The sequence below is a fragment of the Marmota flaviventris genome, chromosome 1 (assembly GCF_047511675.1).
Source record: "Marmota flaviventris isolate mMarFla1 chromosome 1, mMarFla1.hap1, whole genome shotgun sequence".
In the NCBI taxonomy this organism is placed as follows: domain Eukaryota; kingdom Metazoa; phylum Chordata; class Mammalia; order Rodentia; family Sciuridae; genus Marmota; species Marmota flaviventris.
The window spans coordinates 59,085,264-59,097,950 of record NC_092498.1 but is presented as its reverse complement, the minus strand read 5'-3'; the positions used below and the strand labels follow the sequence as shown (position 1 = coordinate 59,097,950).

Here is a 12,687-nt window from a genome sequence, read left to right as displayed (position 1 = left end):
CTCTTGCCCTTTTTCTCCTTTCTTTGTCTCTGTCTCTCTCACACACACAAACTAAGGAGTCATGGGTGATTTGTGCTTTCAAAATAAAAATTTTGGCTGTCACCATAGATGGGAGTAAACAAAAACACCACCACACCACCAACAACAACAAAAACAAACAAAATGAAGCAGCTGCCTGACCAGTATTCACCTCCATGGCATATTGATCCATTCAGAAATTCTGCTTTATGAGGCACTATATCAAAGGATGAGGGAAAAAAACAGGAAACAAAAGCATCCTGCTCACAGCTCTTTCCAAATCATTTACTCCTATTTCTCCTCAGAGGACTTCACTGACCTCTTCAGGGCTTCTCTCTGATGGTAAGTAATGGAAAGCAGGCGGCTACAGCAATTCTGGGATGATCCTCCAAAAACTTGTATTTGATGTTTTTCTTTGAACTTGAAATTAAGAATATTCTCAGATTGCAGGATGCTTGTTTGAGGAGTTAGAAAGAAATGACTCTGATGGACTTGACTAGACTTTTCAAAAGTGATTAACCAAAACTGATCACTAAGCAGCCAGGGTCTTTATAGACACCAAGAAGTCTATCTGTTAAAGATATAAAACTAATGACAAGACCTTCCCCATAATTCTGGCACCTACAAAGTAGTTTTGAAATGCTATCAATACTATGACTATTATCATCGTCATTATTACTATTATTTATCAGGATATCAGTTACTATTACTGTTATTATTTCCATCAATTATTATCTTGTATCCATGTAATTTCCTTGCTGTTGCAAATATCAGTCCTGGATATGAGAATTGTATCCAGGGTAAACTGCTTAAACTTGATACTGTAGGTCTTCAATGGTGAGTGCCAAAAAGTTCAGATCCTATCCTTTAATCCTTGAAGGCAAAGCCAAGACCATTCTCACAGTTGATGCACCTTGAAGTTGCCTTGAGATTAACCATTCCCCCACTTCAGATGGGAAGAATGCTTCCCTGGCTCCTAAATGTGGTGCAAACACCCCTAGCCACTGGATGGAGGAACTGCGGGGGGATGGTAGCCATGGTAGCAATTGCTATTCTAGCAACTGCTGCTTTGAACTGATACAGTACACCCAGATCTTTAGAATAAGATCAACTGACACCAAGTCTTGATTTTTCTAGAAATGATATAAAACTTTTTAAAAAATGGATGCAATTCTCCCTAAAAGAAGGCAAAATCATTGTAACTAATAAGTATAACACAGGTGATATTATACCGAATGGATTTCAGGCTCCTTCCCTTGCTGAGTGCATGATCTGCTTACTCTGGGAGATCGCTAATGAGGGTGATGCTCTGGGGAGCTTTTGCACTTGCAGCAGTATATTTACTGGCATTTAAAGCCCCACATACTTGGTAGTGAACAAAGGGCTGCTGAGGGATTTGTGGGAAATAAAAAATGATGATAGTAATTAGAAGCACAATAGCATGGGGTGCACCTTTTCTCTCACATGGGAAAGTTCTCCGGAAAAACACTGGAAGATGAGTCAGGCAGGGGCCTGGATGTGTAAGGAGAATGGAAGAGAAACACAGATGGCTGCATTGGAAAAACATATTGATTTTGTAATCTCTTAGAGTCCTCCTCAGCTTAACAATCCCAAATGAAAAAGCACAACAAATACAAGGCCTGAGTCTACATTAAAAGTTGTGTTCTATGTGCTTATACAAATATGGCATAATGAATTCCACTGTTATGTATAATTATAATGCACCAATAAAAATAAATTTAAAAAAATCCATGTTCATATGTGTGTGTGTGTATTTCATATTAATTACAAAAGAGCCAACAGATGGTAAAGGCCTTCTACCAACCCAGGGAAGATTTACACTGGTGACCTATAATTGCAATTCTCCAGATCATGTAACTCCTTAAGCTAATTACTCTATTTGATCTTATATCATTTTGCCCTACTTGAGATAAACAAGGATAGGCTCAGATGAGATAGATTAAATATTTCCAAAGAAACTGAAAGAAATATTGAAAGAAATAAATATGTACAGTGAAAGACAATGACTTGTTTTTATCTTTCCTATTTGACCTGTCACTCTCAAACACTGTTGTCAAGATCAGCAGGATAGTTTACATATTCACATTTTATATCACTTTTGTCTTATTAATAGTAGCATTTTAAAAATATTTGTAGTTAATAATGAAAACCATTAGTAATCTTACATGAATGGCATTGAAATTTAATGAAAGCACAGTGGATATATCCAGTATAACAAAGTGTTGAAATGGAATTCATTTAACTACAGATTTTGTTGAAACCCCATGAAAATAGGTGGCACTACTCCATGTGCTGAAGTGATGTGATAGACCAACTCTAATAACCTGTCCAGAGAAGTGGTAAAATGGCTTAATTGCTCATTCACAATGAAGGTGTGTAAGCTTGAAGCTGAAGTGGGCCAGGAAGCTGAACCACAGAGAATTGATTTCTTTAAAGAGTTTTTGGTGACCTGTGAGTTCTTCTGAGGGTCATGTGGGCAAAGACAGCACCTCTCCTCACTTCAAGCCTAGTGCACAGGATGTAAGGACACAATGTAGAGACCATGGTGAGTGTCCGGAGGTGTGGACCAGTGCTGGAGCCACTTGGTAGGTTCTTGGGTAACAAGAGGGCTTCACTTAGAAATAACCATTCTCCTGTTGATGGATTCAAGCTGAGTGTCTACCACAAAACAGGCCTGGGCTTATGCACATAAGAGGCCATTAAGGTAGTCTAAGATCCTGCCCTAAAGATCTCTATGGAAGATAAGGAGTCCTCATCACAAAGAAATTGTATTTATGACAATCTGAGATCCTACAGTAAAAGATACATGCATGACTTGCCTGAGAGAAGCTCTGGGCAACTACAGGTGAGAGATCCCCAGCTTTGATAATGAATGGGAATGTTTCTTAAAAATCTATTGGTAAATTCAAGAAGGAGTCAGCTTTGATCACTTGTCAGGCCCAAGGATCAAAAAAAAAATGACAGTTCCCAATAATATCTGCTTCTTGCCTCTTCTTTCTCCAGACCCAGCCTGCAGGGGTCAAAAGCTGAAACTAGTCACAGGTGGTAAGAAGGAGCTGCCCCTATTCCTCCTGAATAGGACCTGAGATGGAGGAGCAGAGGAGCTGTGGGTGACACTTGGAGTATGCACATTATAATAAACTGATCACATTTGATATTGAACTGAGACATTTGGAAAACTACAATAGTTGGAAAACTTTTTTTTTTCTATTAGCACTCTTGGAACCTATCCTACTTTTTGTGCAGTGAGGGCAGGAATAAAAAAGCTGTCAAAATGAATATGGAAAGGGCTGAGGTTGTAGCTCAGCAGTAGAGTGCTTGCCTAGCATATAGGAGGCACTGGGTTTGATTCTCAGCACCACATATAACTAAAGGTCCATTGACAACTAAAAAATATTTTTTTAAAAATGAATATGGCTAGCCACTGGAAATAGAATGGTATTATTTCTTGCATCCAGTTCTCACTCCAACAAGTTCTGTTTGTTGATCCTAATGGTGTGCTATGGAGGGAAGGAAGACATTTGCCCACAAAAATTTGCTTAGACAAACACATTTGAACTGGGCAACTAAAGATGGAGAGGATTTACTAAGCAAAGAAAGAGGAAAGGTGAAAAACCATCTGCAAAGAACAGGGAGTGTGAAATTCAGTGTTGTGCTTGTGATGCTGGAGTACAACTAGGCAGAAGCTGAGAATGAAAAGTCAGGCTGAGTCTGGGATGCAGCTCAGTGGTAAAGCCCTTGCTTAGCATATGTGAGCACACAGGTTCAATCTCCAGTACCACACACACACACACACACACACACACACACACACACACACACACAAAGGGTTAGGTTGGCAATGGCTAGGGAATTTGCTTTGTATCATCCAGGCCTATGCAGGAAGCCATCAAAGGTCTTGAGTATGGAGGTAACATAATGTAATCTACATAAGGAATGACACTGGAGGGTTCCTCAGGGGCATCCCTTTGGATGATCCTTGGTTCCAATGTCCTTGTCAGGCAGTTGGCTACTATAAGACTCAATTTCTCCTTCTTCACAGTCCCACAGTCCCTACTCTATTGTATCTCCCATGTGGGTTACTGCAAATACCTCCTGTCTCCACAGGGAAATATTTTAATTCTTAGACCTTCTTAAGTTCACTTTAGGTCAGCAGTCAATACCTGAGATGGACCAGCAACTAGAATTTTGAAAATTAACTATTATAATATAAAAGAGAGAGAAATGACCATATTTAGGCTGAACTGCTAAATTCTAAAGTGTGAAAAGCCAGTCATCTGAAGGAAGGAACATATATTATGCAGGGAACAAAATTGGAGTAATACTAAGAAATATGAGGAAAAATAAGAATATTTTAACCTGTAGCCATTCAATGATGGGGGGAGGGGAGAAAATGAGCAGATAATTTAATAGGTTGGTATTGGGAAGAAACCCAGGATAATCAGGAAGCACATCAGTTCATACTCTCTACTTGTAAAAGCAAAGCTATGTGTCAACTGAGAGCAAGAATTCTAAGATCAGATTCCTGGATGGGAACCCTGGAGTTGCCACTAATGGTTCTGCAACACTTCTACCTTCTAGTTTCATTTCTGAAAAATGGAGCTAAATAGCACCTTCTTTAAAGTTTATCTTCACACAAGATAATATGTGTGCATGCATATATTTCTGTGTATCTTTGAGTATACACATACATATTTGTGTGTGTGTGTGTGTGTGTGTGTGTGTGTCTGGAACAGCAAGTGACTTGAAGCATAAGTGATCAATAAAAAGCAGCTGATATTACTCAGCCAGATAATTCTACTGGAGCTCAGAAATTTTTCCTTGAATTACAAATTACTTTGTAATACAGCACACTTTCTCAATTGATGCTATACTTCTCTTTGATTTAGTTAAAATGAAAATATCTTGTAAAAGTTTAATGAACACAGAAAAGATAAAGTGTAGGTTGAACAAACACAACCATCACAATCCAAAATTCAAAATAAAGCAATGTTTAAAACACATCTTTATAATAAATATGAACATGGATATATGTTTTCTAGTCGATGGTATTCAGTTTTCATCTTAGAGGCCACCAAATAAAGGAACAATATTTGACAAATTACATGCAGTATAAACAATTTTTATTTTTAAAGTTCTGAGTCACTTGCCAAAAGCAATTTTCCATTCTGAGATATTTGAATCAAAAATCAAAAGGGGGTCGTCATTCAAATGAGTTAAAAGGACAAATTCTTAAAATTTATCAATGCATTTATTTGAAGTTTTAAAAAGAGACTTCTGAGAAAATTTTCTGACAGCCAATTGAAAAGATAACAAATATCATTACCACTATTATTTTTTTTCTTAGTAGACTTAGGTCACCTGGCAAATCTCAGCTTATGATTCTAAGCTTATGGAAAGCTAAAGTGTATTCTACCCAGAGTTGTAATTTAATTAAAATTACTACTGAAGCAAAACCACACTTCATGCATTCTTTATCATGGGTGGTACCAAAGTACATGCATTTAGAAACTGAATACCTAATCAGATTAGTATAATAGCTTGTAAAATGAGGCAGAAAAAGTACATTTATGCAGTAAAGGCTACTGAGACCAAATGACAAATAATCACCATGGGAAAATGATGTGAATCCCAGACCCTGAGGTCTCCGGTTTTGCACACTTTCTGGCCAGTACTGAATGACAGCAGAAATCCCTCTTAATCAAGTGGCCGTGGGATGACACACAGGATACCCTGACAAAAGTTCATTTCTATATCTAAGCAAAAGTAATGTGTGGACTCTTCTTAAAGGAGCCAGGCTTCAGAAGGTTTTTCAGAACAAATATTCCTAAATTGAGCAAAGAGGATGCCTGTTTCTAATACCAGATAATTGATACAATAATTTCATCAACTTGAAATTAAATGACTAGGATTTGATTGGTTAAGGAAAAAGTTATTTGTGTCAGGAGAGCTGCTGTGTTAAGCGTTCACTAAATAACTTGCAATCCTTTTTCTAGTACAGAGATAAATTATTAAGAGGTGAGCATTTTGGATCTTCGTACTCGTTATTCTTCCTGTGATCTAACCCTCATGGAGCACAAGATTTTTTTTTTTTTTACATCAGTAAGTCACATTTAAAAAATTATACAAGCTGTATTTGCATTTTATTTTCACATATTAGAAACCTGAAAGGGTCCAATTGAGAGTCTAATGACATTTTCCCTGTTGTTTCATTATTATACCCATTTCCTGGGTAGGCAACCCCTGATTTCAATTCCTATTCATAATTGCAAAATTTGGATTTTCCTCTGAACTTTTGACCCTTGCATCCAATCTCCTGCCAAATACTCTTGCTTGCCCTCAAATTATCAAGATCTATATGTCCAAAGTGATATCACCAACTTCCTGTGAACCTGTTCTTCCTCCTGTTTTCTGTTTCAGTGAATGACACACTATCCACCCAGTTGCTCAAACCTTGTCCTTGACATCTGTCATTCCCTCATCTTCTCAACCAGTCCCCAGTCTTCTTCACTCCCTTTTAAAAATCTCTAAGATATTTCCTCCTATCTCCCTACTTTTGGCCAACCATGATCTTTCTCCTGACTACTGTAGTCAGCTCCTATTTGGGATCTCTGCACTCACTTGATCCTCTTTCCATTCCATCCTTTATTTCAAAGGGATATCTCAAAAGTCAAATTGGATTGACTCTTATTTAAAGCACTTGAGGTACTGTTGCCTTCTGGATAAAGTTTAAACTCTACAGCAGTTTATAGGACCTTTGAGTCTTATCATTAGTCCTATCTCCAGAATTACCTATCACAAGTCTCAACATAAAAATATACTGGACAATTGCCATGTGCAGTGGTGCACGTCTGTAATCCCATTGGCTCGGGAGGCTGAGGCAGGAGGATCATGAGTTAAAAACCAGCCTCAGCAATTTAGCAAGGCACCTGGCAACTCAGTGAGACCCTGACTCTAAAAATAATATAAAAAAGAGTTAGGGAGGTTGCTCAATGGTTAAGCACCCCTGGGTTCAATCTTCAGTACCAATACATATCAATTGTTTTGAACTTCAACCAAGAGTTTTGCTCTGTGCTCTCATCTTCCCACCTGTCTTAGTTTGGGCTGCTGTAACAGAGCACCGTAAATTGGGTAGTTGAAATAACAAATATTTGTTTCTTCTAGTTCTGGAGGCTGAGAAGTCTAAGACCAAGATGCTAGAAGATCCAGTTTCTGGTAAGGGCCCACTTCCTGATTCTTGCAGTATCCCTACATAATGGGGAGAGGGCTAGCAAGATTTTGGGGGTCTTTTTGGTAGGGGAACTAATTCCATTCATGTGGGCTTCACTTACATGATTTTATGACCTTCCAAGAACTATATCTCCTAACACCATCATAATGGGGTTAGGATTTCAACATATTAATGTGGGCAGGCACAAACATTCAGTTCATAACCCAGCCTTTTGTATAAGATTTTCAATAGAAACACTATTCCTCCTATGTGACCCCCCCATTACCCTTAATCCCTGCCTGGATTCCCTATTCTTTGAATAACCTCCCTAACATCTCATGTCTGGATCTGGTACTACATGCTATACCCTCTTGACACTGTAAACTTTCCCAGAAAATGATAACAATTAGGCTGTTTTGTATTTGGATGTTGAAATGTATACCTGCCTCCACTAAACTGACAGCCACACAAAGTGGAGAAACATAGCTGCCTATTTGCTATTATGTCTTCTGGGTTCAGCCCACTACATAGCACAGTGGGTCTTCAAAAGATACTTGTTGACTGAATTAATGAATGTTTATTAATAGTGATATTCCATCCTTAAAAGATATGGAAAAATGTTAATATCAATTATTCTTTTAATAATAATTTGGTAAAATAGCTATCCTTGCATAATTTGGCTATTGAGACTTAGGTTTCAGAAGGAAGGTGAAAGAACTCAAGAGCTCAAACCTTGACTGTTGCTCCAGGGAAGAAGAGCCAGTTGCCGGTGTCCACTGGGTCAAGATTGTCTTCTAAAATGACTTGTCGATGTGCTGAATTAATGACCAGAATGTTATCCAAGGCCCAGCAGGCTTCATACACTTCACCAACACGGAGATTTTCCTGCTTCCATTGAAACTGGACGCTCTCCCCTTTGGCGTCTTCAGGAAGGTAGAGGATGTGGATGATTGTGCTGACATTGGAAGGGGCTCTAGAATATGTGGAGAGACAGAGAGTTCAACAGTATCCATTTTTTTCTTTCTTTAGATGATTTTTTTTTCTTAATATTATAGTTTCACAATCTCAAAAACATATTCATTACAAATACTAATTCCATTACCCTTGAATCTTTCAATATCTGCTATTTTAATTTTCATATTGAGTGAGGTTAATTTAAAAATTAAAGGTCTTAAAGAAGCTTACATTTAATACAAGGCGGTCACTGAGTATAAGAAAGTGCTATACACTGCCTTGTTGGGTTAAAAAAAATCCAAACGTATTCTGTTCAGGTTTTGCACATGGTAGATAATTCAATCTAAAATAAGTAACTTACAAGTAAAAAGGAGGAAATGTAGAAAATGATGATCATAGTCTTGATTCTTACTTTGAAATTACGCACCTTTTATAGGTCATTGTATGAATACATTTAATAATCAATGTTTAAGTAACAATTAGTTTATTTCTAGTAACCACACACAATTTTATATGTTAAGTCAACATGAAATGTGAGATTTGCCATGAGAATTAAAGGTACTCATTTATAATTATTTACAGTTTCATGTAGGTCAATCTTTAAATATGATATAATTTTAACATGCTTTTTATATTATATCTGTTAGAATCTAGATCCTTCTGCTGTATAATAAAATATTTTTATTAAACATTTTATTCTACCAAAGTAGAAATATGCTATAGTAAAAATGATCGCCTTAGTCAAGATTAAAAATGGTACTAAAATGCAAACTAGTGGTACCTTGGACTTGCTATAAATCAGTTTTGGAAGGACTACAGAAAAGCCATATTTTTCACTCACCAATGAAGCACATATATATCTGTAGAATTGTCAGTGTAGGTTACAGATGGTGTACCTTACCTTTGGGGGTAATGAATTCTCTCCTCTTTAAAAATATTTCATGATGACTATCTTTTTAGCTTCAAAAAGAATTTAAATTGATTAAGAGAATATATCTTGCTTTTAGGTAGCGACTGAAAAATACTTTCATTTGGATTACCAATGGTAAGGAAAATTTCCATTAATGAGTAGGATGTTTTGGTACATGGTCTAAAACCAGAAGTGGCATTTAGTGAAAAAATAAATGGACTTAGCTGAATGTGATCTTTTTATGTTGTAATTAAATGTGCAATTTCACTAGGTATCAGATCAAAAGCATAGTTATTTTTCAGCAAGAAACATGCACTATAATTTATTTAAGCTATGACATATACTAGAAAGAAAATGTGAAGATATAAAATTGATAAAATTTATGCTGCCTTGCTTAAAGTCATTTATATAAATAAGTATTTAATATGAATGCAGCTTCATAACTACTAGAAATTGGAAAGAATAACAATACATTACAAAATTGGCATGGCATATCAGAGCTCAGATCGTACTAGAAACTCATAAATTATATTTTACCCTGTCACAGAGGGAGTTTATTAAAACCCTCTCTCAGACATGTAAAGTTTTTATTTATTTTTATTTTTAAAATACTGCTAGAAATGTACAAATTGGTTTAGTATTAGGACTGTGAACCTAATATTTATTTTTCTTCCCTAAATAATAAATCATAGTTCTTTTGTATGAAAATAAAGTAAGGAAAACAGCTTATGGAAAAAAATTGTCAGAAAGCTGATTGAATATGTACTACTTGAGTTATGCTAATTTAAGAACTAATCCAACCAAATAATCACTTTTGTTCAAGGTATTTTTTTTTCTTTAAATATCTTATACCTGAAATTCGGCATCCATTTTTATTTTATTTGAAGACTTAACTCTGCAAATATGGTAAACATAGTTTTGCTACTTTTACCAAATCTTTTAAACATGAATGAGTTTCTCCTTCTTCAAACATCCTACCTCATTTTATTTTTAAGGGATTTATTTTTAATAAACAATATCTGATTATTACTTGTATCACAATTATGCTAATAGACTTTTAAAATGGGCTTTAAGGGAGACATAAAGGAAATGGCAGAACTAGAAATGAAATGCAAAGGCCCTGTGGCTATGAACTCCATGTCAGCACAGAAAAGTCAACTCTAGTCTTCTATAAACCAGGCTGGAGTCAGGTCACCTATAGCAATGGAAGGTGATGTTATTTTGTGGAGGATACTAGCATAAGGGTTATGTTCCCAAATGTACTTTTGCCTAAAATAGTTTGACATAAGGAATATAGGCTGCAGGAAGTTCTGAGCGGAAAATGACACATCTAAAATATCTTTCTCAAGTAGAACAGGTCATACCATGTGCGCTCATGTAATGCAACATAATTAACAACCAGAGTGCTTTCAACCATGATGAAAATGGCAGTGGTACCACGGAGGCAAATAGGAAAAGAGAAATCCATTTACATCAGAATTTGTGAAAACACTTTAAATGACAACAAACCTAATTTTCTCAAGTTGAATCCAGTCTGCAGTATTGTTCTTGGCATACGACACGATGATGCTGGGGTCTGAGTAACTAAAGCGACATGAACCTGACCCTGGAACCGGCAAAAAAACAAAACAAAACAAAACAAAAACAACGATAAATTTCAAAAATAAAAACAGTATAATTGCACATTATCTTTCCTGATAAATATTTTTGATAATTTTCTAAAGATTTAGATATGTATTTCCATCCTTTTCAACTATGCTTATATTTCCTGTAATTTGTTCTCATAATAATTATTTGATAAATAAGCTTAGAAACCAGAAAGAAGGTAAAAAAGATAACTTGCAAATTTCTTTAGATATATGAACTAAGAAATATATAAATATTATAGAATGACTAAATAATGTTATTATTGCTCTTGAAAGTTAATATCAATTAACGTAAATGGTACACAGGTCATTAAACTGAGGAACAAAACCACCATTCTCTTTCTGGGTTGCATATTGTGTAAATTATGACACAGTATGTGAGAAACTAACATAGAAAGTTCAAGTGCTACATGAATGAAAACTGATATTACTCTGCTATAAACCAACAATAAACATTTTAAAGAGAGATATTATCTCCCACTGTGAATATTTGGTGATTATTTCTCATTATTTTCAATATTAGAAATATGAATAAGGAAGTTTTAATACTGCTCAAGAATTTGTTTTTATTTGTTCAATGAATTGATAAAATAAAAAAATTGTGTGACTACAATGTCAGAGGTCTCAGAAAAACTTAAAATAGAAACATTTGCTGGAAGTTTCTTGTAACTAATGCAACAGAATTTTTGGTGTTACATTAAAAATAAATGTAAACCCAAAGTGAACCCAAAGAAAAAGCAATCGTGTGATTTGTGTTTAACTTTTACCCATCTGCCAGAGGAGCCTCAGTTGAGCACCTATTAGCTGTTCTACATTGCAAGGTTCAGGGTTCAGGGTTCCACACTTTCACCAGATTCATTTATTTCAGTGGTGTTTAATGCAAAATTGGCAAGTGTCCTATTGCCAGGTTGGCATGTGCTAAAACGCCAAACAGCAGAGTTTCTAGATTCATTCTCATAGCTGCAAAGCAGGTGAAAAGGCATGAAAGAAAGGGGTATTAAAAGGAAAGCCACACAGCAATCCTGATCTCACATGGAAATCCACCTTATGCCATGGTAATCACTGCTAAATTCTACCTTCCAAGAGCAGCTGCTTAAAATAAATATCAAACTGTGCGGCTGGAAATGAAAACGAGGAGGATTTATGGGACAAACTTCAACACAAACAAGAATGAGGCCTGGCAGAGAATCTGTTATTTCACAGGAAAGTTCAAATTAGCCGAAATTTATTTATGTGCTTTCTTTATTTATGGCTTATACACCCTAAGTACTTAAAAGCAAATGTATGAGGCAAGTCTTTGAAAAAGGATAGTCAAAAATGTTCCTTACAGAATGCAATTTGTTGCAAATTATTTATAAATTGAGAAGAGAAAAGGAAAGCTGATATGTATCAAAATTTGTATGTCAAATACAGCCTGATGACAAATATGACTTCTCCTATGGATTTTCCCTATATTACCATCTCAATATTTCAAAATGAAATTTATATTGTAACTATTAAAACAAAAAGGCATTTGGCAGGTGACTTACTTTTCCTCTGCCACCTACTCATTAACTTTTTCATATTTAAAACATTACTAGTTTTGAATCTATCTCTTTGTTGTTGCCAAGATCCTCATTAGCTCTTGCCAGGTCTCTGCAATTGTGATTAGGTACTCTCGCCATAACCAGCCTCACCTGTCCTCACCCAGTACCCTGCTGCCAAGCTCTTTCTACAATCAAATTGAATCTTAGTACCTCCTTATTTATAATCCTTCAATAATTTCTCAACCCCTTCAGGATACAGCTGCACTGCTACTGCCAGAGTGGTAAAGGGACATAGCTCCTAGGTATGGAATTTGTATTTCGAGGAGCAGAACTGGCTGTTAGAGGGTTCCTACACAAAAAGATAACCAAAGAGGCAAAGGGACTCCAATAGAAGGGTGGGCA

The 12,687-nt window shown here is 36.0% G+C and overlaps 1 protein-coding gene across 2 annotated transcripts in view; it reads right to left on the bottom strand.

Annotated features, from left to right (window-relative positions):
• Reln (reelin) overlaps positions 1-12,687 on the bottom strand; it is a 466,520-nt gene that overhangs the window by 192,108 nt on the left and 261,725 nt on the right. For both annotated transcript variants that reach the window (XM_027926303.3, XM_027926304.3), the window contains exons 9-10: positions 10,623-10,719; positions 7,982-8,222 (exon numbers count right to left, since the gene is read on the bottom strand). In XM_027926303.3, coding sequence (XP_027782104.3) covers positions 7,982-8,222; positions 10,623-10,719 — 338 coding nt within the window. The remainder of the gene's footprint in view (positions 1-7,981; positions 8,223-10,622; positions 10,720-12,687) is intronic.